A 24,942-nucleotide genomic window follows, 5' to 3' on the forward strand; every position below is an offset into this window, starting at 1 on the left:
AACCCCAAATCCCTCCCCAGCCCATGAAAACCCCAAATCCCCACCAATCGAGAACACCAGATCCCCCCACCCCATTGAACCCCCCAAATCCCTCCCCCCAACTGAGAACCACCAAATCTCCCCAAAACCCATTGAAACCCCCAAATCCCGCCCCCCCCTCCCGCAACTGAAAACGCCCCCCCCAACCTCCCCCCCCCTCGCAGGTGCCCCCCCCCCCCCCCCGCGGGTCTGCCCCCTGCGAGCCGGGGGCGGGGCGGGCCGGGGCCGCCGTGCGCCTCCCCCGGCGGCGGGAGGGGGGCCGGGGCCGGGGCCGGGGGAGGGCAGCGGCCGCCCGCCCCGCCGGGGAGAGCGCCGGGAGCCGCGGCGGGGACGGCCGCGCCGAGGCACCATGCGGGCAGCGCTGCTGCTGCCGCTGCTGTTGCTCGGTAAGTGCCGCCCCCCCCCCCCCTTCCCCCAGCTTTTCCCCCGATCCTGGCTTGTTTTCCCCCTTAAGCATCCCTCGGCTTTTCACCTCCCCCCGCCCCGTTCCCAGTTTTCCCTTTGCTAGTTTGGACCGAATTGGGCAGAAAGGCAGAAAATAACCCGGGGGGTGGCGGGTGCCCCCCGCGTTCCCAGCCCGGGCTTGTTAACGCTGGGGTTGAACCGAGCACATCGAACCGTCCGCGGGCAGCGCGGCTCGGGGCGCCGGAGCCGCAGCGCTTGTGCCTTTATGCAACGGTATGAGCGGAGCCCGCCGCCGCTGCGCTCCCGCACCCGGCTCCACAGAGCCCCCGGCCAGGGCTTCGGGCTCCTGGGAGACCCGTGAGCAAAGCACTGAGCCTCACACCCCTTTTTGGGGTCCCATCAAGCACGGGGGGGACCTTCAGGCGGGTTTGGCAGAGCCGCTCTTGCGATGGTCCAGCTGCTGCTGCGTGTCCTCAACGTGAGCCTCCAGCCCTGGTTGTGGAGGTGGCATGGGAAAGGGGGGGGGGGGGGGGGGGGGGGGGAAGGCAGCAATTCCCTGATGGAAGTTGACGGTGGAGTTGGAAAAAGGATAAAGTTCAGGGGACCCTTCACGGTGGGGCAGCCATGGCCCCGTCCGGGATGTGTCATGCCTGGGAGGTTGGGGAGTGGGAACAGCATCTTAGGTCCTGCAGTTGTGCTGGGGCTGAGGGCTGCGGGCACGGCTGGGGATGATGCAGCTGGGGGTCTCCTTCTTTGGGGGGTGTTTTATTGGAGACATGGCCATAAACCACACCAAAAAGTCTCGAGGAAAGGAAATGCACTGATTGTTTCAAAAGCGAATAAAGGTAGGGAGGAGCAGCTTATTTCTCTCCTGTATTTGGGGAGGATGAAGGAGGGTGGAAATAAAATAAAATAAACCCAAATAAAGTGAAATAAAATGAAATAGCGGAAGGTGGAATCTTGCTCTGGGTCACGTCTCCCAGCAGAGCCTGTGCTGAGCTGAATGTGCTTTTATTCAAGGTAACAAAAGCTGGGGGACGCGCTGGAGGTAAAAGCACAAGTGGAGGCAGGGCCCTGGAGATTTAACTATGGGGTGAATTCCCTGTGGTCTGGCTGGAATCTCTGCCTGCCTGGTATTTTTCCTGCTCCTCTCAGAACTCACGGCACTGGAGCTTGGTGGGTGAGCAGGTGTGAAGCCCGCAGCTCTCCCCGATGCCAACATGGGCTTTAAAAGAGATTTCCTGTTAAAACTCAAGGAGCTTCAGCCTCATTAATATTGGCATAAAGTAGGAGCTGTTAATGCAATTTTTCTTGTGCTGGCCAGAATTTAGCTGAGTTGAGCTGACTTTGCCTTCTCAGAGGGTTTTGTTGTGTTTTTCAAAGCAGTGATAAATATGCTGGGGTTGGTACAAAACAGGATTTAGCAGGAGGTTGGTGGGGCACCTGTTTCTAAAGCACTCTTAAGTGATCCTATTACATTTTTCTCGGAAATTATTTGATTAAATCCTCCAAAATGCTGTTTTCTACCATTTGTTGCCGCTCTTAAGTTTTTTAAAATAAGCTCCTTAGAGGCGCTTTTATGTTGCTCCCTGGGTATTGGCACCAGGATTTTCTTCCTCAGGGGTCAAAATAGGCATCCCTCTTTGCTGGGTGTTTGGTCTTGGAGTCCAGCAGTGCTTAACTCGAAGGCTGGTATCTGCTGCAATCGTCTTGAGTTACTCAAAACCTAAAATTCACCTACCCCACCCCACCCCAGCCCCAAATGGGAAGAAGGTGGGTTTGTGGGTGAAACTGTAAGATTTTTGGTGTTTTAGAAAATGCTAATTGGAATGGAGCCCACATCATTTTCTCTCGTTAAATTGAATGTGAAATGGGTGGGTGAGCAGGGAGTTGGGATTTCGGAGCATGTTTTTGGGTGTCACAAGGAAGAAGGTGACAACATTGTGCATGGGGCAGAGCAGAATCAGCCCAACGTTGCTGAAGTTTTTAAAAGAAACTATTTCGGATATGGCTATTTCACTAGAAATACTGGTTTCCAGGTTTATATCGTTCCAACGCTCTGATTCTGCAGCAATTCCCCCTTGTTTCCCTGCTGTAAATCAGAATAAAATCAGCCTCAGACAAGGCACAGCCAGTGTGTACAAGAGATGCAGCAAGCATGACGTCGGGCAAATATCTTCAAATTCAACCAGCCTGTGAGGGGCTCAGCGTTACCCACCACAGTGTGTTCACAGGACATTTTATTTATTCTTTCCCCATATTATATCTTCTGTCCCACGGGGGGTATGATAGCAAAATTGCATCAGGAAGAGAAAACCGATACTTTTTTTATTCTCAGAGGATTAAGAAGAGCCACAGCTCAAACCTGTCCTGGGGGCAAAAAAGGCAGGAAGGGGTTTTATCGGAGATCAACCCTTTGCCCAGCCCAAAGCAAAACACAGATTGATGGGTTTTAAATCCTTGTTGCCAAAACACCCTTTTTAATTCCTAAAGCCATGCTGGCTCCCTGGTACTGAGAGGTCGTGTTTGTCCAAGACAGGCTGTCAAAGATGTGCTTTTTTAAAAATCCATTTTGCCCATTGAATACTAACTTTGACATAGGCAGGAGCAGGTGATGGGGGGCCATGTCTACAGGAGGAGAAAAAAATTGTATACTAGAGAGTTTTAAAACCAACATCAAAGCGGAGCATGTCGTCTTGTATCTTTGCTATTAGAGGAACTTCGATAAGATTTTTTGCAACCTTTTTGCCTGACGTTTTAGCAGTGCAATGCCTTTGATTCCCCAGTGGCAAAGCAAATACAGTAATGATATCCCGGGGTCTGTTTAGGAGGCTTAATTAAAGAATTGTTTGTAAAGCACTTGAAGATCCTTGGATGAAAGGAGCTGGAACCATGCAATACGCTGATTTAATTCCAGAGAGTTGCTTTAAAGGCTTATGACGATGAGGCTGGTGATCATTTATGTTGGCGGTGATGGGAGACTGGCTGGAAATACCTGCTCTCAGCATTTGCAAGGAGACTGGGGTTGCACTTTAGTTATTATTTGCCTTATAAATCATACATTTTCTGGCCCCATCTGCACCCTCTAAAATTCCTAAGCCTGCTGACACGAGCTCTGGGGTGTTTCGGGGCTCAGGCTATGGGGACTGGTGGAGGTTAATTATAGCCAGGGAGGTTCCCTCAGGCTGTGTGATACCCCCGTGTTATTCTGGGTGTTAAATCAATATACAAGAGCAGAGAGGGGTTTAGGTGTAGGACCGCATCCATCCCACCTGCTCACACCTGCCCTGAATTTTGTCCCCTTCTCCATGATGCCAGACTGGGTGGCCACTTTGCCTTGTCCCCAAGGACCCACCACGGCACCCAGAGCCTCTCAGTGCCCTGTGGGGCCAGGGAGGATGGGGTGAGTGGGGCTTCATCCTTACAGGGTGATGCTCTGGGGAGGTGAGATCCTGCCATAACATCCAGCTGAGCTGCTCTGTGCTACAGGGGCTCAAGCCCTAAGCCCAGGTGCCTGCAGTAGCTACATGTCAAGGTGATCCAAGCAGTAGCGGGACCAAGCACGTAGCAAACAACCCACCTGTGGGTGTGCAGAAATTCCTGCCCCCCCAGCTGCAGATCAACACATCGGCAGAAACATGCAGGTTGTGAGCCCGAGTATCGGCCTCACCTGCAGCCTTGCTCCCAGCCTGACAGCGTGCGTGACAGACAGCCAACCTTGGCTCTGCTGAGAGCCGAACATCACGAGAGGGTTTCAACTTTGCAGGAATCTGGGTGGCCCGGTTTGGTCCATTCCCTGTGTGCAGGCATGTGAAATCTTGCAAACCCTCCGAAACGTTTTCACAGGCTTCTGCCAGCTTCCTTGTCAAAAGTCTGTTTACGTGCACAGCTTCTTCCATAACTGGCCAAACTCCACCTAAGGATGTTGTTTCTGAATTCTTGCGATGCCTGCCCTTTCCTTCACAGAGAGCTCCTGACCAAACCTTGCTTTTTTTTTTTTTTTTTTTTTTTTTTTTTAATTCTAAACCATGCACACAGTCATCTGGCATTTGTTATTCTCCAACTACCTGTGCTCAGTTCACTGCAGCCCCCAGGGCCTCGCTGAACAGTCCATGTTGCAGAGAGCAATGCCTTTGGTTTTGGGATTGCCAAGCAAATCCACCAAGTCTTTCTCTTGCAGCTTGTGAGACAGCCATGCTCGAGTCTGATTCTGCATAGGGGTCTTGCAGGTCCTACTGTATGGTGGGGTTTGGGGATGCACCACCCATCTCCAAAATCCTTTCTGTGCGCCATTGGGGCTTAACAAAAAAAAAAAAAATCCATGTCTTTTTCCCCGAACTGCCTGGTGTGATGGTGTCCCACAGCCTGGGGTGAGGTGCTTTCTCCTGTTGCTTCTTTGTTATTTGAGAGGGACGGGGAGACAGTTCGTCTGAGCTTCATCACATTTTAAGGGCTGTCATTGCGTATTTGTCTGTTGTAGCGCTGGGCTGAAGCCTTGCGGTTTTGCTTTGGAGGTCCTTGAGGAATATGTAGATCCATTTAAAACCGGGTGGAGGCAGGAGGGATGTGCTCTGCCTGCATCGCAGCTCCAGTTCCGAGGTGCCTCAGCATTTGGACTAGCCTATATCCAAAACAGTGTTACTTTTGAGCTAAACAGCCCTGCCTGAGAAGGGAGGCAGAGAAAGATGATCTTCCTTGGTATTGTACAAAAATCGTGTATGATTCACAATATGCTACGAACTGAAGAGCTTAAATGCTGGTTAAAGGACTGGCTGTGCCACAGTTTCCTTATTTTGCATGTGTCTGCTTAGACTACATGCTGTTTGGTGGAGAGACCGTGCAGTGGGCGTTCAGGGATGGGGAGTTGCTCTCAGCTGGGGTTTCCAGGGCTTCTGCAGTACAGCTAGCATCAACGAAGGCCTGGTGGGCAGGGGGCTGCCATGCAATAACAGCTTTCCCTGGCCAGAAGCAACCTTACGGTGCCGCAAGGGGAGAAGTCACAAGCCGCATTTAGAGGGCTTTTATCGTGACACCTAGTAAATTTGGAGCTGGGCCCTGTGCTGTGATCCAGGAGGAGCTGCTGACTTGGCACTGCTTGTTTCTACCCCTTTGACCATCGTGACCACCTGGGGCCATGCTAATGCAGTGGTGTTTTCCTTCTAGCTAAAGTTCCAGGTGATGGGTATCAATGTCCTCACCTCCTTCCCCAGCCAAGGGAGAAGGAAAGGTTCCTTCGAGGATGATTTAGCCTGGTTCAAGTTAGCTGCTGGCTTTGAATTGCAAATAGTGCTAGAAATAGCGAGTGCCTGGGGGAGTCTTGGAAAATGTCAATAGTAACTTTACTGCCTTCTGTGAGTGCAAAGCTCTGCGGTGGGTTATCCAGGGTGACCTTCTTGGGGATTGTATGCACATATTCACTTGACCTGAGCCACAGTGTGTCTCGAATTCAGCCTTCAGTGCCAAAAGCCATTGGGAACCAGCACATGCCAGGATGCCCCATCAACCCTAAAGAGAAAAAAACCCCACTTCTCTCTTTCAAGAGATGAAGTGCTCCAAACCCCAAAGATACCAATATCCTCTCTTGATCATTTGCCTATTGGATCCCAGGTCTTCTCACTGAAGTTTTTCTCATCACTAAATGTGGCTGCTTAGCAAATCTTTGTATCTTTGCAGTGCACGCTGCTCTGCATGTTGCAGGTACCTTTTCTGTCCCGTAAATAAAGTACGTCTCACGGCTTCTTGGCCGCAGGCCAGGAGCGTTTGGCAGACACTGGTGACAGTTTGGTGACAAAGTGTTGCAAGGAGTCAGAATGCAAACAACTTATTGAAATTAACTCCGTGTAATGCCTCAATGCCCAGCACAGAGCAGGAGGGATAGCGAAGGGGAATGAGCCTTTATTTTGGGCCACAGGAGTTCAGCACTGGTGAAGTACCTGCTTTTAGATGTGCATGTGCAACAAACCAGCTGCAGGAAGGCAACATGCCAGGTTGAATTTTGGCTTTCAGGTTGGCTCAACTTGTGTGTCATGTCCAGGGTCCCACATTTTGGCATAGTGCTGGGGCTGGGGGGAAGCAGAAAGGGAAAGGGCCCCAGTTTGGGCAAGCTGGGATGAGCTGCCTTGTGGAGGAAGGGAAAAATTCAGAGTCCTGGTGTTGCCAGCTCTTCTGCGGTTGAGGGCAGGGTGCTGTTTCCTCCCACTGAAGGACCCAAGGTAACGCATGTAGGTTCAGATACTTAACCAAGGTGTTTAAGGTTGATGCTGAGTTATCCTTGAATCCAGCTGCTGTTAGAGGAGCGAGGGAGATGGGCATCTTCTGAAGGCAATTCAGCTGTGTCTAGGAATGATTTGGCCTCTAGAGATGCTTGTCTCCATACATGCTCCCCAACAGGGTATGATGTTACACCAAAAATATACAGGATCTGCCCATGGAAACCCTTATGTTGCATGACAGTATCTGTATTTGCTTAAAAACATCAGGGTAAAAAAAAAAAAAGTGGGTTTCCGGGTTTGGAAGAGCTTCTTGGTGGTGGGTCAGGAGTATACCCTAAAGGCTGCAAAATGGAAAAGCAGATAAGAAGAGCACAGACTTTGGGTTTAAAAACCAAGTCTATGTTTGAAGCCAGGTGCAGGATGGATGCCTTACAAATAGGCATATGGGATCTGTGTTAAGACCTTCTCTGAAATGGAAAAGGTGATTTTTTTATTTCTGAGTTAGTCCCATTTTAGATGTTGCTTTGAGGTCTGGCTCATATTCTTAGCATCCTTAATAAAAATTGGATTAATCCGGCAGCTTTTTCTCTGTCTTACAAGCTCTGTGTGCAGGGAGCTTTGGTCTTATGCCACATGGCTCATGACACCGGTGAAAGGGAGGAGGAAGGTCATTTTGCAGTGGGAGAATAAGGCCTTAGTTATTAATGACAAAGGCTGAAATTTTCTATCTCAGCCTTTATTTACTTTAGTAAATTTAACTGGAGAAGGTAAAAATTGGCTTAGAGTTATCAAGCTGTAGTGCTTAAAGATATAGTAAATCTATTTTAGAGCAATGAGGAGACAACCTTGTCAGACATTTATTCTAAGTGGCTTCTGCTAGGTACAGGCAAAGAGAAAATGCCAGATTTCGCACTTTGACGAAGGGGACTTAAAAGACTGCAGAAGGGTTTGGAGAAACTGTGTTTGAGAAGGTCCTTCTTTGAAACCTAATAGCAAAGACCACTTCTTTTTTTTCCTCCTCCCCAGGGTCTAAAGGCAGGAGGGTAAGATAAGACATTCCACCACGTACACAAATGGGGAAAAAAAATTGGAAAAGTTTAAATGATACTGCTGCAGCCTGAGGAAAATGGATAGCTCTCAGGGTGACTACTATATGCTGCTTATCAAGATGCTGTATGCCTTAACTATGAGAAAAAGCAGAGCAGTTAAAGCCATGCACTGTGCTCCCCAGCACAGATCCGGTTAGCAGTGGTTATGCTGGAGTAACATCAAGTAACCAAGGTCCTGGACACATGTATAGATATATATATACACACACATGCACACTTATATCTATATACATATTAAATCAGCAATTACAGTTGTCCTTGTTGGACATTTCTCATTTATTAAACAACAGAAGTGATGTTGAAAGCCCAGGAAAGGGAAGCAAGTTTGCTGCCAGGTACTAAGCCAGCTCGTAAGGAACACCCTCAAATGAGGTTTTGATTGCACAACTCCAAAACCAGAATTCTCATTCATGCACTTTTTTCAGCTGTCTTCCCACTCTCTAGCTGCTGGCGACCCGATTTGTTTTCAGAGCCTTAACAAATAAAAATAACAAATAAATAAAAATTTGTTCCCATGGGTTTCTCTTGGCGAAGTGGAGAAAGCACCAACATGCAGTAAAAGCATGAAACGACCCTCTCTTGGTTTATTTTCCTTTTTTATTTTATTTTTTCCTTCTAATACTGGTTTAGTTTTCAGATGGATCAGTCCCCTGATCCGGTTTGACACAATGCTATGAAGTGTTTCTGCTCTCCACTGCCTCTTTCAAAGGGCACATGAGTTTATACCTAGTCAAAGCAGTGCCGTAAGCACACCAGAATCACACATGGCAGCAAAAAACTGGGCAGCAGCGGTGCGTGTGCCACAAATGGGATGAACCAGCAATTGCTGTGGGGCTCCCAGCAAAGCCAGATCCAGCTGAGAGACAACTGGGGCAAAATATCAGCAAAATGGGACACAACATCACACCAGCTGCAAAGCCAGCAAGTGAAAATCACACCCTTGACCCCATTTTTCAAGCGTGCAAGAGTTAATCTCAGCCCACCGTCACCTCCATGCTCACCCAAGCCTCGGGGTAATTCCCATGCCAAAAAGGCAATGAGAGATGCTGACCTCTTTGGCACAAGTGATAAATTTTCCTGTCCTGAACAGTCATGTACAATATTGCGGAAGAGTAAGTTTGAGCTTATTGTAACACCCTAGTATAGAAAGTTATTTTGTTTTCTTAAAATTCTCCCAGACAGCTAAAAACAGCCCTCAAGATTCCCAGCCTATGCAATTTCATAGGTTTTGAAGACAGTTCCTCCCCACGAATGTTATCAATAAATCCCCATTAACTGCATTCAACAAGAGAACATCATTTTTTCTCATTAAAGCCTCACAAAGGGTTCAAAACCTCATTTTATGGCAGGGTGCTTTGATTTAAATGGATGTGGCTTAAATTATGAATTTTAATCACGATTTAAAATACAGAAGAGGAAAGTCTTAATTTGAATGATTTGATTTTAATGTTTTTCATTTACAATTCATAGCTATATCCCTTAAGCAGAGCTGATTCTCCTCGGTTGCTCAATTTAAAACTGAGATTTCCAGCCCACTCTTGCCTTTCAGCTGTGTTTTCTAACCAGGTGGACATGCTATGAACATATTTGTTTAAGCAGTTACATAGCCTGCCACTACTCTATTTTGATTTCTAATTTATGCCTCTTTTAATCTTCTTAGGTGATGATGAATAATACTAATTTTGGACTTACTGGTGGCAATCACTCTTTACTTGTAGAGGAAATTTCTGTTAAACTGACAGATGCAAAAGAGCATTTAAAATTCCTTTAAGATACATCAAATAACCAAGGGCCTCGATACCTAGCGCATATACTTTTTAACACACTTTTGAGTTTAATGCTAAGCAATTCATTGAGCAAATCTCAGGCGTCAATCTTTGATGGAGTTAGTGACTGAAATGAATCGTTTCGTGTCCCTTGAGGGTTTTGAATAAACAGGAGTCATTCTCTTAAAACTCACTTTTAGTGTTCAAAATGGGAGAGGAAGCAATTTTATTTTTCAGCTGCCAGTTTCCAGTTGTTTTCGCAGCTTAGAATTAACTGTTGATGGAGCAGCTGTATGTCTCTCTCCTTGATCTGCAGAGGGAATTTAAATGGCTAGCCGAGGTTTGCATGTGTAACTTTTGACCATCTAACCGAAGGCAAAAGAACCCCACACCTGGTGTCTGGATACCCTGGGTATCTGCCCATAGTGTGGGCAGACAACAATTAAAGGAAAGAAAAGCAAGAATTAATGAGGCTTCCTTTAACTGGTTGCTCAGGTTTTGCCTCACATTCAAATCCAGTCCCATTTAGTGTTGGAAAATCCAAGTTCCCCAAGTGCCATGGGTGTCCTGGTTGGGTTTAGTCCTGCTGTAATGTATTTAATCTTCTCTTTGGTGCCTTCTCGTGGCCTTTCACAAATTAGGATGAGATTTGTCCTTGATGGGTTGTGGCCCATGGCAGTGTACACACCCTTCCTGATAGGACAAGGCCAGCTTGGAGCAATCCTCCTTGTGTCCAGGAGAGCAACGTAGCCTAGCAAATCCTGGTGAACCTCCATCCATCCACACTGCATGCCTGTCATGGGAGTCTAGGGAGGATGGGAGTGATAAACTCAATTTCCCATCTTCTTTCCAAAGTGAAACACTATTAATAGACAATTCTGCAAAGCCTGCTGAAGCCCAGATCCCCTCATCTAGGCTCTTTAGATGCACCTCCTTGCTGATCCAACATGAGAGCACTTTCTCCAACAAGCCTGACGAATAAAACGTTGCTGTTTAAGGCAACAGTCACCGGGGCGGGGAGGGGGAAGAAGGGGAAAAAAAATGTTGACAACTGACACATTCTTGCCCTTTTCAAAGGACATCTTCATTAGGCAGCAAGCTACCAAAAACAATCAGTGCCACCAAGACAACTGCAATTGCTGCTGCTGCCATCCTGCTCTGCACATTAGCTGTTACAGCTATTGGGGTAGAACCTCCATGGTGTGGACGCATCTGCTTCTGCTATGGGACATCAGTTAAGGCTGATAAAAATTGTCCAATATTCTGCAGCTAGGCCCAGCTCAAGGTGGAGGGTGCACTAACATCATTCAGACCCTGGACCAGACCCTGCAGACCTCAGTCTGCGTTTCATTAGGCCAAGTCCCTCTCAGTCTGTTGGGAGGAGCAATATCCCATGATGGCCATGGGCTTCCAGAGAAGCTCTGCCACGGTGAGTGGTTCTCTAAGTCTGGTCGATAATTTACCATATTACACAAAATCCTATTTTCTGTGGAGTTTTCCAACCAGGGATGTGTTGATAGCAGTTGGGGTGGTGTTAAGCAATTCCTAATGAGGGCAAGGATGGCCATTATAACCACAATATTTAATGTTATGTGGACTGCACAACAAAGCACAAAGCCTATCGCCCACCACTGTCAATATTCCTCCAAATCATGGCTTCAGCTGCTGCGGGTTGATTTAGGGCTGCCAAGTTGGGAAGAAAAAGCTGTTCTTTTGGTAAAGCACAACAAGCAAAAAAGCACAACAAGCAGGGAGGACTGGTGGGAGGGTGGTGGTGGAAAGTGGGCATGTAAGGTTGGGTTGGCAGCAAGAGAAATGAAGGGACCTTATGGTCAGTGTGTACTTTGTACGGTCCTTTATGAATGCCCTTTACAAAAAGTTAGGCAGGGAAATGCAGAAATCCAAACTGATGGGTTGATAAATGAAATAGATGGTTTTCTGCCTAAAAAAAAAAAAAAAAAAGTCCATTTTTTTTCTGCTCCTATTATGAAGTCTGGCCGTGGGTAACTGACAGCCGTGCAGGGTAAAATTTGGGGAGTTTTAAAGGGTTTTCAGTGGCACAGCCAGCTCCTGAGGGAGCAGGGCTCTCCTTCCCCTGATCACATTAGAAATGGAGATTATGGCATCTCATCTGCATCTCTGATGGAAGCAGAGTGACTTGGACCCACTAGCAGCTCCTGCTCCAGCAGGACCTGCACACACTCCCTGAGCAGTGCAGAAGCTCCCATCATTGCAGGACATGGCATGAACAACTGGACAGGCATCAGGATGGGTACAGAGCCCCAGCATGATGCTACTGGTGAGAAAGTCTGGGGGAATGGTGGACAGCTGGTGCACTTTGGAAAAGACCCAAAGCCAAGCACTGGCAAGGTGGTTGATAGGACTCTCCATATCTCAGCTATGCTCTCACACAGCAAAATCACATGAACAGTCCCAATAAAAGACTGCAAAAAGCCCCCTGAAAAAAAAAAAACTTTCAGGAAACCATCAAAAGAAGAAGCTGCGTGTGCCTTGAGGGTTTGATGAGAAATACTTGGGGGACAGCCATGCCAAAGGAATGCCGGCTATTTCGGGGCTGTATTTGTGTTTGAGCTGGCTGGAGAGGGTTGCAGCTCTACGCTTTGTCTTCCGTGAGAGTGTTTTGCGTGTCTGGCAGGACCACTCCAATCTGATTAGGAAGGGGCTTGCCTGGGGAGTGGGAGGGAGGGCAGGGGGGGGTGGGGGTGGTGTGGAGGGTCAGCAGCAGCAATGCAGGGATGTACAGCTGCTTTCCCTGGGAGCAGGCACCAAGGGCTGCCCTGAGCCTCTGAACACAGCCCAGCTGGTCTTTTAGGGAGGGTTTCCTTATAATCCAGTTCAGAAGCCTTTCTGGGGCAGGGGTTTATCTCTGTCTTGGCTGGGAAAATTGGTACCCCAAGGTGCTGGAAGAAGGGGGCTGGTGGGTGAGTGGGACCAGTGCTAGGAAACCTCTGTAGGTGAATTGGCTTTGAAGCTGGTTTTTGGAGAGTGCTTTTAGGATTGTGCTTTATTGATTTACTCCCATCCTGAAGGCTGACGGTTATCGCAGCAGGGGGCTTGGGGAAGGGAAGGGTAGGAAAAGTGCAGCCCACAAGCTGTTTCTGCAAGGATTTTGGCTTGGTTTGAGCAGAGGCACACGCCCCATCAAGGGGCAGAAAAGAGCAAGGACTAATATTTCACCTGTGCCCAAATCTGACAAGAGCAGATGCTTACAGCCCGTCTCTGAAGTAGGTAAAAGTATTCCTGCTGCAGAAATTTATTTCGTAGAGGTACAGAAAGATCCTCAGATCTCTCAGCTCCTGTTTTAAGCAACAAGACAGTCCTTTGCTGAGAGATGTGTGTGAGGTGCCTGTGGGCCCATTTCCCGTATTTCTCCCCACAAAAGACAGGGAATAGCATGTTATAGCAACTTGATGCCACCTGGACCTCACAGGAATTCCGAGAGTTGTAAATTATCCCAGCCTGTTCAATCCGTGGCTGTTGCGATGAAACTACCAAGAGTGGGGAAGGGAGTAGCTGTCTCCTTGGTAATATAAATTAGGAATAATGCATTTGTTTCGTAGTAATAAATATCAGCTTTTGGATCTGAGTGGATCAGGATTAGAGCCAGCTTCCCAGGGGTGGGATTCGGGGTGTGTGTGCAGCAGTGTGGTGCCGAACGTCCTGGTGCTGTCACTCACCTCTGTCGTAGGTGTGTTCAGCCCTCCATGCATCTGGGCCGTTTGCAAGATGGGGATTTACTTCATACTTTTCTCAAACACTGTTCTGCTCCCATTTCGAAGAGCTGCTTCAAATCCTGCAGCAGCACAGGACTTGCCCATCTGCTGCCTCCATAGTCTCAAAATGCAGTGCCTGGCTTACAGTGTGCGTGTCCTATTTATTTGGCCACTGTGCTGTGCAGAAGCTTGCTGGGCAAAGGGTCTGGTGCTGTTGTTTTGTGTCATTCGAGCGTTTCAGCCTCTCATCCATGACACTGTGGCCCACACAGAGAGGTCTGAGTGCTGGGAGGAACTGATGATGGACAAGCAGAGCAATGCCAGCTAGCAGAGGCCAGGAGCATGCTTGCACCAGAGAGCAGTGTCTGGAGTAGATAGGCTTGCTAGTTATTAATTATTTAATGCAATAATACAACAATCAATTACCAAGAATTATCAATAAGCATTGCTGAAAGTCATCATTTGATGTCTCAGCTCTTTCTTGCTTCCATGGTCAGTGGGCTCTCAGGGCTTGATTTCTGAGAGCTGCCCTGACTGGATTTCAGGACCTTTTTGCCCAGATAAAAAAGTCAGGATGAGGTGGAGCTCAGGGCAACGTGAGGGTCTTTTTGCACATCTGACTGAGCTTCTCCAAACATGGATTTGAAGTCGGCAGGGTGGTGGTGTGGTGGTGTTTTTCAGCTCTCTCTTCTGCATTTCTGTTATCAGGTATGCTGATTTTCTTGTATGTCATAAAATAAGGTAGTTTTTCCAGCAGAACCATGCTTTGATTTGGCAGTGATCACTTGTAAACATGACAAGACTGTTCACATAGCTGCAGCCTTCATTAGTGTAGGACATCCCCAATGTGAGGCTGCATTTGCTCTCCCTTGCCCTCCCCCATATCTCCCCAGATCCAGGATTACAAGCAGCAGCACCCACTGAATCCCAGTTCGGTGCCTTGTCCCTCACTCTCCAGTGCTCTGCTGATGGCTTTCTGTGGGTCCCATCATGGACCTGACCTGTCATCCCTGCCCTTTCCTCCCATATCCAACCCCACCGTCACTCCAGCTCGATTTTCTACAGGAAATATCCGAGCTGATGTGTCAGAGTTTCACTTTGAGCCAAAAGCAGGATCTGGTCTCCACCATCCCGAGAGCAGAGTAATTTGGATATTACCATGAAGCCCAGCTCTGCATCCCCTTCCTACACCCAGAGCTGCAGATCACCTCTTTAGGTCCTCTCCAAGGTGGGCGCCCAATGTGGTTTGCAGGGTTTTGCAGACCTGCTGGCCTCTCTGAGGAGAAAGAGGAGGATGATTAACAGCAGGGAGGGGATGCAGCTCCTTCCTGCTTCCTTTGCTCCCTTCCCTTGCCCTGCCATGGCCTGCCCTGCGGCACAACCGCCAGACACAGCTCTGGAGAGAACGGTTGTGGTTGCAGGGAGATGTCAGTGAAGCCCTGAGCTCAAAATTTCCATCCCGCCCACCCCAGGTGTAAGTGCTGCAAGCTTTCCTTTCCACTAGATACCATTTAGGATTTTCCTCCTTAACCAGTGAGTCTCCATGCTCAAACTGAATACTTGGACCCACTTGTCCAGGGAGTTTTTGGGGAGCTGGTTATAACCACTGTCGCGTGCTACATTTATATTATACATCATCTTTTATTGCTGGAATTTCTCATCACGCAACCATGCCATTAAAACCTACTGCAGCCTGCTTGCACTGAGTGCAAAGCGCTGCGTCCCTAACCCGGTGACATCCCACAACTTCCCATGCTCTTCTGCTCAGCTGTAACCATGCAGGAATCTCACTCCTTGCTGGGCTGCTGGGTGGACAACATTGTTCCCCTATAGAGTCATAACAATGAGGTCATTGGGCTGGAAAGACAATGTCATTCAGCAGCCAAGAACCCAGCTGGCTGATCCCGGTTGTGTCTCATCTCCTATGACAAAGCCACATTTAATTGACTAATTAAAGCTGTTGCAGGCTCCATCCTGGAAGGGGTGAGCAAAATGCACATTGTTCTTCATCAGCAGTTGGTTGACTAATAAGCAAGACCCTTCTTCCTTCTCCAGCTTGCTCCTTGCTGTGTAGGCCTAAATTCCTGGTCCTGGTGATGGAAAAACCTCCTCAGAGATGTGTCACCATGTGTTTCAGAGCAAGCTAACTGAATGAGAACCCAAGGACCTCATGAGAGCCCGCCCAAAGCCCACTCTGCTCTAACATGACCTAGCTTAAACCCCTTTGAGATGCCCTCTTTGCATTACCATCCCGCCTTTTGTTGGGCGCTTGATATTTTGGGCTCTCAGCTCACATAGGAGTTTGGTATTGTACCTAAACCTATGGCATTGGCGTGCCTCTATACCTTTCAAGGACAATTTGCCTGGCCCACACACCCAGTGGATGGGCCAGCTTCAGTCCAGGACTGGCTGTGGACCAGGGGCATTTTTCTTCCCATTTATGGGTCATCTTTCCCTTTATGCACCTTTTGGGTGGTGCAGGCAGGGTACCTGCAGCATAGGCAGAAAGTATGAAATGTCCGAGTACTGGCAAGCTGTGTGTCCACAGTAAATCCCTGCTTCCCTCAACCAAGTGCTCCTGCAGTGTCGGGACCTTCACTGCTCTGTGAATGAAGGTGTTTTGAGCCCTGAAACCAGTGGGCACTTTGCTCTCGGCTTTTCTTGCTCTTACTGCCGTTCTGAGTAAGATCATATTATAAATAGGAATAAATGTGCCCTAAGGGACTTCTCAGGTTAAACTCTTTGTAGAATCATAGAATCACTTAGGTTGGAAAAGACCTTAGAGATCATCAAGTCCAACCGTTAACCCAGCACTGTCAAGTCCATCACTAAACCATGTCCCTAAACACTGCATGCAAGCATTTTTTAAACACCTCCAGGGATGGTGACTCCACCGCCTCCCCGGGCAGCCTGTTCCGAGGCTCGACCACCCTTTCCCTGAAGACATTTTTCCTCACAGCCCATCTGACCCTGCCCTGGCGCCACCTGAGGCCGATTCCTCTCGCCCTGTCACTTGTTCCCTGGGAGCAGAGACCGACCCCCCCTGCCTACAGCCCCTGCCAGGCAGCTGTAGGGAGCCACCAGGTGCCCCTGAGCCCCCCCTCTGCAGGCTGACCCCCCCAGCTCCCCCCGCCGCCCCCCCAGCCCCTGCCCCAGCCCCTGCCCGGCTCTGGACACGCTCCAGCCCCTCTGCGTCCCCCCTGCCCTGAGGGGCCCGACCCTGAGCCCAGGCCCCGAGGGGCGGCCGCAGCGGTGCCCAGCACAGGGGGACGGGCACTGCCCCGGCCCTGCCGGCCACAGCGCTTCTGACAGCGGCCAGGGCGCTGCTGGCCCCCTTGGCCACCTGGGCACGCTGGGGGCTCCTGCCCAGCGGCTGTGCCCAGCCCCCCCGGCCCTTTCCCCCGGGCAGTTCCCAGCCCCCTGCCCCCAGCCCCCAGCCCCTCACACACTCGGCCTCGGCCCCTCGGCCCGGCCTGCCCAGCCCCCTCAGAGCCCCCTGCCCCCGGCACATCGGCGCCCCCCGGCCGGGTGTCACCCGCAGGCGGGCTGAGGGCGCGCTCCGTCCCCTCGCCCCGAGTGCCGTGCAGGTACCCGGCAGGGCTGGCCCCAGCCCTGGTCCCTGGGGAACAGCCCCTGTGCCCGGCCGCCAGCGGGATGTCACTCCGGTCCCCACGCCAGGAGCAGCCGGCTGCTCCAGGAGAGCGCGGGGGGAAACGGTCTCACGGGCTTCACTAAGGTCGCATCCAGCCTTTCCCTCATCCACTAGGTGGGTGGTTTAATGCTGCTAGGTTGCCATTTCCATGAAACCCTCAATTTCTTTCCTGCCCACAATGTGATTGTCTTAAATCAGATTTATCTTCTCTTTGCTGCCCAGGCCTAGCTGAGCAGGAACGCTGGGTGTGTGTTTACCACGGCTGGTGTCCCAGCCCTAAAGTGCAGCAGCCGCTTCTTTTGAAGAGCATACAAAGCAAGGAAGAGGAGCAATTGTTTGGGAGGAAGTTGAACCATAATGTAATAGACTCCCATGGGGATTACTATTAGTAATTATTTGTATTGGTCTGGCACTTAACCAAGGCTAGGGCTCCAGTTAGAAAGGTGCTGGACCAGCTCCTCTATCTGAAATCTATCTGCTCTTGCATGTAGACATGGGGGAAGCTGAGGCAGGGAGAGGTTAAGAAATGTAACGAGGTTTGTGGCTGAGTAAGGATGTGAGCTGGTGCCTAGTGCTTACAAAAGCATCCTTCTTCTCTGCGGACAAATGGTTAAGGCTTCTCTACTTGTGCTGCTCACAGCTACGTGCAAGAGGCCACTGGGTAATACATGTGCTGTGCTGGAGAATCCTGCGTTAGGACAGCACTGGGAAAGGTCATCTCTCATTGCCTGCGCCTTTCATCAGTGATTTCCTGTGATCATGTGTGTTATTTTAAGGAGGGGAAGAGCAGGAGCTGTTGAAGAACAGAAGTTCTTCAAATGGAAACTGAGTCCCAGTGCTCTGGAAAAACAAATTTTAAAAATGAGCTGAAATTGATATTCTTCTTCTGTAAAACTGACTGTTTCAGGAGAGTTAAATAATAAGGCAATTATGAATTTGCCGACAATAGAAGTTGATCAGATTACACAGCCTGTAAAGCCAGATCGTCACTGGAGCCATTTGGTGGGAAAGAAACTCTGTGCCAGACAGTCTTTAAATAGTTTTGAATAGGAGGGAGGGTTAGCTGTGTCCTTCCCTTCCTAGGCTCTCCCCACCTAAAGAATAGCACCGAACCTCCTGCCAAGTCCGCTGTGTCCACTCAATGCCCAAAGGCTCAACTCACATGCACAGCTATATAAATATATGTAGGTGCATACGTATACGCATGTGTATATATAGAGCTCCGAATTATCCGGGAAGACCCCACCCTGAGGGAGGTGTGGGTGTGGAGCTGAAGAAAAAAAGGTGGGACCCAAAATAGCACTGACACACAAAGGATCCCAAGGAAATGTGGAACCCTCCTCGCAGCATTCACAGGAAATCTCTGGGCTGCTGGCTCAGTAACCCTGGCTAGCCAAGGTCATGGGGGACTGATCATGACAGAGGGATGGATCCTGCCATGCAAAAACATGGGGTGAGGGGCATGCAGTGGCAGCTTTTATGTTGGTGAAGGTTTTGCAAGTGTCCCAGACGTGCCTGCAGAGGAACCTGTGCTCAGCATAGCCCTAGCGAGCAGCAAAGCAAATGGCACTGGGGAGCGGGTGTTTAACTAGGAAACACAAGAAATTTTACTTAGAGAGGCTGGGATGCTTGAGGAGGTAACCAGTGCCTCTTGGAAGTGGCTCCTATGTCACTTGGCATCACTTATGTCTTAAGGCACTTCATATTACAGTGTCTTTGAGTCTTGATGGACCAAAGATCACTTAGTCATAGAATATCTCAAGTTGGAAGGGACCTATAAGGATCATCCAGTCCAAGATGTGTTCAGTTCATCGTCTTTGGGTCCATCCTGGCTCTATGGTGGGCAATGCAGAGATGGGCTGGGGGAGGCAACGTGACTCATAACCCAGAAAAAGTTGAAAATAAAGTCACTAGCTGAAGGGCTTAAATTTGGGCCGACTCCTGACTCATCAAAGGTGCTGGGCGCACAAAGGAGGGTGAGGCTTCAGGTCTTATCACCTCCTCACCATCACTTTTCCGCTGGCCCTTTCTGCCCTCAGGGTGGGCAAGCATCCTTTGAGTCCTGCTCCAAGCATGGCCCTTGGGGGCTGGCAGCCTCCCCACTGAATGCCTCGGTGGCAGGAGCAGTCAGGAGGGCAATTCCTGCTGTAAATCTTCAGGGGAGGCAGGGAGGAAAGGGAGGTGCAAGAAGCAGGGGACAACGCTTTGCAACACCACAGCAGTGCTGTGTGCCAGCACAAACTGACCTTCCAGTCACCCGCCTCCCATTTTTTTTTCCCTTGTACCAGAGCTGCCTGTGACCAGGCTGAGGTCTCCTTATTCCTTTAGTTGTGAAGTCTCTCCTCTTGTTTTCTGCCCTGTAGAGCTGCAGCTTGTACCTCCTCTGTGCCAAGCCTCCAGCAAGTGCTGGCCTCCAGCTGAGGATGGCACCCCCCTGTTTTGATGGCACACGTTTGGGCATTAGATCCCTGCTGCTACTACCAGCTTTAATGCCCCTCTGTGGTCTGGCTTTGTTGGGCTGCGAGGTCCCAGAGAAGCCAATAGTCCCTGTTTGGGTTTGGAGTTGACTCTGTCCCTTTAGGAAGAGCCCTCGCTGCAAGAAGGGACGTATTTCCTCCACTCCTCTTCCTCATGGCAAGAGTTAGTGTGATACTCATGGAAAGTGGGGGGCTTTTTGGCTAAAAATATCCTACCCACAGGAGATCTGCATGTTTGTTGCTTTGTGAGAGCCTTGTGGCCCTCATCTCCCATGGACAGAGTCTAGACACATCGCTGATGCACGGCGCCTAACTTGAGTGACATTAGATGTGACAACTCTTCCCCAGTGCTGGCCAGCTGGCAGAGGTTCAGCTGGCAGGATGAGTAGCTCGGGGCCAACTCCTTCCCTGCATTGCTCAGTATGAACCCAAATATGAACCCAGCCAGCTGGAGAGGAGGGCAAGGCGATGAATTTAGTCTCCCCATGCCACGTGGGTAGGCAAGCCCACCTTGCCTCTCTGCCCACTTGCCTATCCTGTCCTAGGACACAGTGGATGGACTCCACTGCCTGCTGCACCGTGCAGCCACTCCCCAGTCCTGTGGTGTAGTCTGTCCGCTGTCTTCTTATTGTCCTGCCTTTCTCCATGACAAAAACTGAGCAAATAGCAAAAGCTGATGATGTGACATCAAATCTGACATCAGTCAGAGCTTTCCATGTCCAGGAATCGGGAAAGATCAACCTTAGCTGGGGAGGCACGTGTGCCCCATCCCCAGTGTTTTGTTTGGTCTGTGTCAATGTCCAGTGCAACATTCAGGGGCTTGTTTGTGCGGGGACCATCACCAAATTTCTCCTGAATTAACTTTCTCAAACTGCATCAGCCCCCCCTTGTCAGCTTTCAGAACTAAGGAGACTTTAATTTGATTTAACCTACTTCATTTTGGCTAAATTAAATGAGAACTGATTTACAGCCAAACAAGAGTGGCCACCTGGTGGGTTGTGTGCACTTTGACTAATCCACTCTGGAATCATACTTTCTTTTAATTTTAGATTAATTTTCCTGAGTACCCTCTGTGTAGACAAGCCATCAGGCTGAATAAAAATCAGTTCCTGTCTTGCAGGCTTATGTCCTCACTCCTCAAGTTAACTGGAGTAGTCCTCCAGGAAAAGCCAGCAAGGGATGATTCATCTTTCTGGGGTGAAAGGCATGGGAAGAAACTTCTACTCTGTCTTAATGAATAAATCTGTCCCCCTGGGGACATCCTGACATGGTAAGCAGCAGCTCTGCAGCAGAGCTGGAGAAGGGAGGTCAGGTCTCCAGGAGGGGCTTCTGTGATGTGATAGTTGAGCCCTCAGAAGCATGGCTTTAGCCAAGCAGCTATCTGCGTTGGCTTCTCTGAAGGTCTCCTTCCCACCACCTTGCCACCAGCTTCATAGCTTCTTACTGCTGAAGTCAAATCATGGGCCAGCCTTCAACCCTTGCTGGAGAGAGTGGTGAGGCTGGGCAGTCTCCTCATGGTGTCAAGGTGGCATTGCTAATCTGGTGGTCTTAGTCTCTCGGTCCTTCTTGTGGACCTGAGATTCCTCTCCAAATTCAGACAAGTGTAGGCTTTTAATCTATTTACTTTAAAACAAAACAAAACAAAACAAAAAAACAGGCTTTTTTAGCACTCATGTTTTCAGACTGAAGCCTGAAAAATTATCTTAAAAACTGACAACATGGAAGTTACACAAGAAAAAAGCCAAACATTTGGTGTATAACAGAGTTGTGTGGTTTTATGGCATTCTTGTGATTTTCTGCCCCCTGTTGAGGGGCAGAGGTGGCTGGGCTTTACCTTGCTGCAGGGTGACTTTTCTGGCCCATTACTCAGTGGAAACCTTGAGTTTCTTCCAAAGTCCCTGGGTGACTTTTGCAGAAATAGAGGGGTCTCAGTGCTGAATGTACCAGACATCGTGTCCTTCAGCTGATGGGTGATTGATGCTCGCTTGATACGGGAGTAGGATGTACTGCCACAAATCTTGCTTCAAAGCAACAAGGTCATCACAGGATAACTCCATGCTAATGATGTGAAGGAGGCAGGAGAAGGGCAGGAGCACGGCTACGCTCTCTGCTTTGGAGGGTCTGGGTTGGGCTGGGACTGGGACGTACGGCTTTTTTGGCTCATGCTCCCCATGTTTCCACTCCAGCAGCTCCGCTACCATTTGCTGCAGGATGGGGTATTTCTGTTTCAGCTGCAAGGGCCCCCAGCTCATTTTGCCGGTGCGGCGCTGGGGCCAAGTCCCTTACAAATCCTGTCAGCCCCCAACGGGAAAGAATGTTTCCAGGCTCAGTGATGGAAAAGGTCTGGGGGTGGCATGGATGGGGGTGCACACCTGTGTGTGTGTTTGTTTGCCTCCTTGACAACCTCATGTGAAGGATTTCAGAGCCTTCATTTTCCACATTGGTCTTCCCATCTCCTTTTGATTATTTTTTCCATCTTTCCCTTCACTTCTTAGGTATCTATAGACTTCCCATGGGAAGAGTTGTGGAGACACAATCCTAAATAGAATGTCCTATGTTTATCCATAAGAGAGGTTGGACTAGTGCCTCCCACCACTGTCATCCCTCACCTCTGGCTGGACCTGGCCATGGGATGGAGCCCTGCCTGGGATGGACCAGTTGGGTCCATTCAGGTGAAAGATGACCCCGATTGCAATTTTCCGGCAATAACCAGTCTTTGAGGAGAAATTCAGGAGCAGTCCGAGTATGGCATGGAAGACAGTTCAATGACAATGTTTTTGAGAAGGTGGGAGTCGGAGTGCTGAGATACTTATGATCCTTCACATCCACTCTCTGGTCATTAATTAGTACAGCAATTGAATCCATTTCTGCCTCCCTAAATGTGGTACTTAGAGGGACCAAGGGAGTGAGTAGGAGACGTGTGAGGGCTGCTGGGGAAGAGGAGTGTATGGGGAGATGTGCCTTGGGTTGATTATTTTTAATATTTGTCATACTTCCAAATGAAACAGCAGACAAGCTGAGCTGGCTCAAATACTTGCAGAAAGAGCTGATGGGGAATTTGTTAATGAAGCAGGTTTCTCATCAGAAAATGCTAGTTCATCAGAACCTGGATTTTGGGGACATATGTTGCAATCCTGGCAGGAAAGGCGTCTCAGGCTACAGATGGATTTCTTGGTCGAAACCAAGGAGGCTTAAAGGCTGTCGTGTGAATAAAATAAAGTGAGGCAGATCTAACATGAGGGATGGAGCAGCCAAAGCTTGCATGAGGTTTGGTTCAAGCCCTGCTCTCTGAGCTTCAGGGTTACTTCCACTGGGTAAAATAGGGACAGCTTAAAATTTTCCCACATCTAAATTAAAACACAGCGGCTTTTGGATACTGTAGGGATGTGAGTGATTGCAAAATCCTGCAGACTGGTAAGAGTCCTCAGGATGACGCCAAGTAGCTGTGGGGACATGCCGCAAATCTCCAGCCGAGGGGTATCTCCAGGCCAGCAGTGCAGCCATGCAGGAGGGAGCCCTGGCTGCTCATCTCCACCTGGAGATGCAGCAAAACCCCTCAGGGCTTGAAGCACATCCATTTTCTGCTCCCCCCGCCCCGTCCATGTCTAGTCTGTAAGGTCTTATTGAGTGAGTCCTTCAGGACAGAGGCTGTGGCTGTGACATGTGGAAAACAGACTTTACAATGATTAGATTGTAAAGTAGGTATGTTTATCCAGCACTGGGAGGCACGGGGGGGGGGGGGGGGGGGTAGTTCCACCAAAATCGTGTGCCTTTTTAACATTTTCAGACCTATTTATACAGGTTACATTTCTTTATCTAAAAACACACATACTATTGAATATATTCAACCTTCAGGCCACACCTCCACTGCAAAACATTGATTATAAGTAATCATCAAACATGCTATAGCGGTAAATGTATCTAAGTTAACGCCAAGTTACTTTTATGCAAACTCATCATGACATATAACTTTTAGCAACTTAGAGGCATTATATGTGCAGTATTGATTGAGTATATGCTTGCTTATCAGGCTAGGATTCCTTGATTCAGCTGCAGGTTTCTTTCGTCTGACAGCAAAGATGACACTTATCACTATTATTGCCTTGATTTCGCTATCACTTGCATGCAAGATCTGAACAGCACTGATCTGAAGCATCTTTTCAACAGAGCCTTTTCACAGCCGGGTAAAGGAGGGTCCCTGCTAAAAACAGGCCTGGTGGGTTTAAATCAGAGCCCAGACATACTCGTTTCCTTCCCAAGTGATACTGTAGCACTAAGCAGATCCAGCCATTAGGTCTCATCTTTAATATTTTGCAGTGGAATTCTATCAAGACTGTTCTGCAGCAGTTTTTATTCTGGCAGTGTTTTGGAGAAGTTAGACATCCCTGCACTGGATAATTGGATTGACGGATTAGAGTCTGAAAATGCTCTGGCAGCAGCTGTTGAACCTTTCCCCATCTTCTCACCTGGGAAGCCAAGTTGGTCTGTGGCTGGGTGAAACCATTTCATAATGTTGATGGTGAAACTGGCAGCAAAGGGGTTGGGTGATGCCAGTTTGGAAACGTATCTTCCCAAGTGGAGAGTACCTCTTTGCAAGGGCAAAGGGTGGCGTGCACGCTAACAGCATTCTGGTACCGCATCCCTCACTGAGATCTCAGCAGGTAGCTGAGGAGGATGGTGCTGTTTGGAGGCCATCTTTCCCTGAGCAGATGGAAGGAAGAGAGCCTCTACAGAGGCAAAATTTCAAAACCCTGTGAGATGACCATTTGCTCTGGTAGCCCAGCTTAATTCCAGGATAAATAACGCCGTTCTGTGATATCCTGCCAATCTGATCGCTCTCACAGTTTTGAAAGGAGGTGACAAATTTCCTGTCCTCTGCAGTGACTACTCTCTACTCCACCTCAGACACAGCTGCATTGCAGCGGGTGGATAAAACCCTCCTTTTGCCCAGGAGCTTCTTGCAATGTGTAGAAAAGACCAGGAGCCTCCTCGCTTGCTTTGGCACATGCTTTGCCCTAGCAAATGTCACCCCTGGAGCCTCAGCCCCCACTTTCCTTTGACAAACTGAACCTGTTGCTCCTATTTAATCAGGAAAGGCTGCAAAAAAGGGGAGGAAAATAAGAACTTCCTCAGGCCTGGCCCACATCCCTTCCCCTTCCCTGGGCTGCTCGGACTCTTTGGCTTTCTCATCCCGCCTTGGGAGGAGCGGGAGCTGGCTGGCGTAAGACTCCGAGCTGGGTTCAGCCCGCCGGTGTGGGGTGTGTCCCCCACCATTTCCTAAGTTATTCTTTTGGGTTTCCTTTTCTCACTATTAATAGATTTTCAGCCAATATCTGAGCTGTTTCAACAAGGTGGATGGGGAGCAAGGGGAGGGGATGGTGTTACTGAAATGGGAAGCGGGAAGCTGTTGGGCAGGGAATTAATCAGAGGAGCTGCATGGAGAAATGATGGCTTTGGGTGGGCTGATGGGAGGAGGGATGTGACACATCCTTTCGCTTTGCATTTTGTGCTGGTTTGCTTCTGCTTTTGTGCTCCAAGCTGTGACCTT

The 24,942-nt window shown here is 49.2% G+C and overlaps 1 protein-coding gene across 4 annotated transcripts in view; it reads left to right on the forward strand.

Moving 5' to 3' along the window:
• Positions 1-291: 291 nt before the first annotated feature.
• PODXL (podocalyxin like) overlaps positions 292-24,942 on the forward strand; it is a 46,784-nt gene continuing 22,133 nt past the window's right edge. For all 4 annotated transcript variants that reach the window (XM_080393402.1, XM_080393403.1, XM_080393404.1 and 1 more), the window contains exon 1: positions 292-425. In XM_080393402.1, the coding sequence (XP_080249528.1) occupies positions 389-425 (37 nt within the window). In that variant the 5' untranslated portion in view covers positions 292-388. The remainder of the gene's footprint in view (positions 426-24,942) is intronic.

The sequence above is a fragment of the Falco punctatus genome (genome assembly GCF_963210335.1).
Source record: "Falco punctatus genome assembly, chromosome: 6".
Taxonomy (NCBI): Eukaryota; Metazoa; Chordata; class Aves; order Falconiformes; family Falconidae; genus Falco; species Falco punctatus.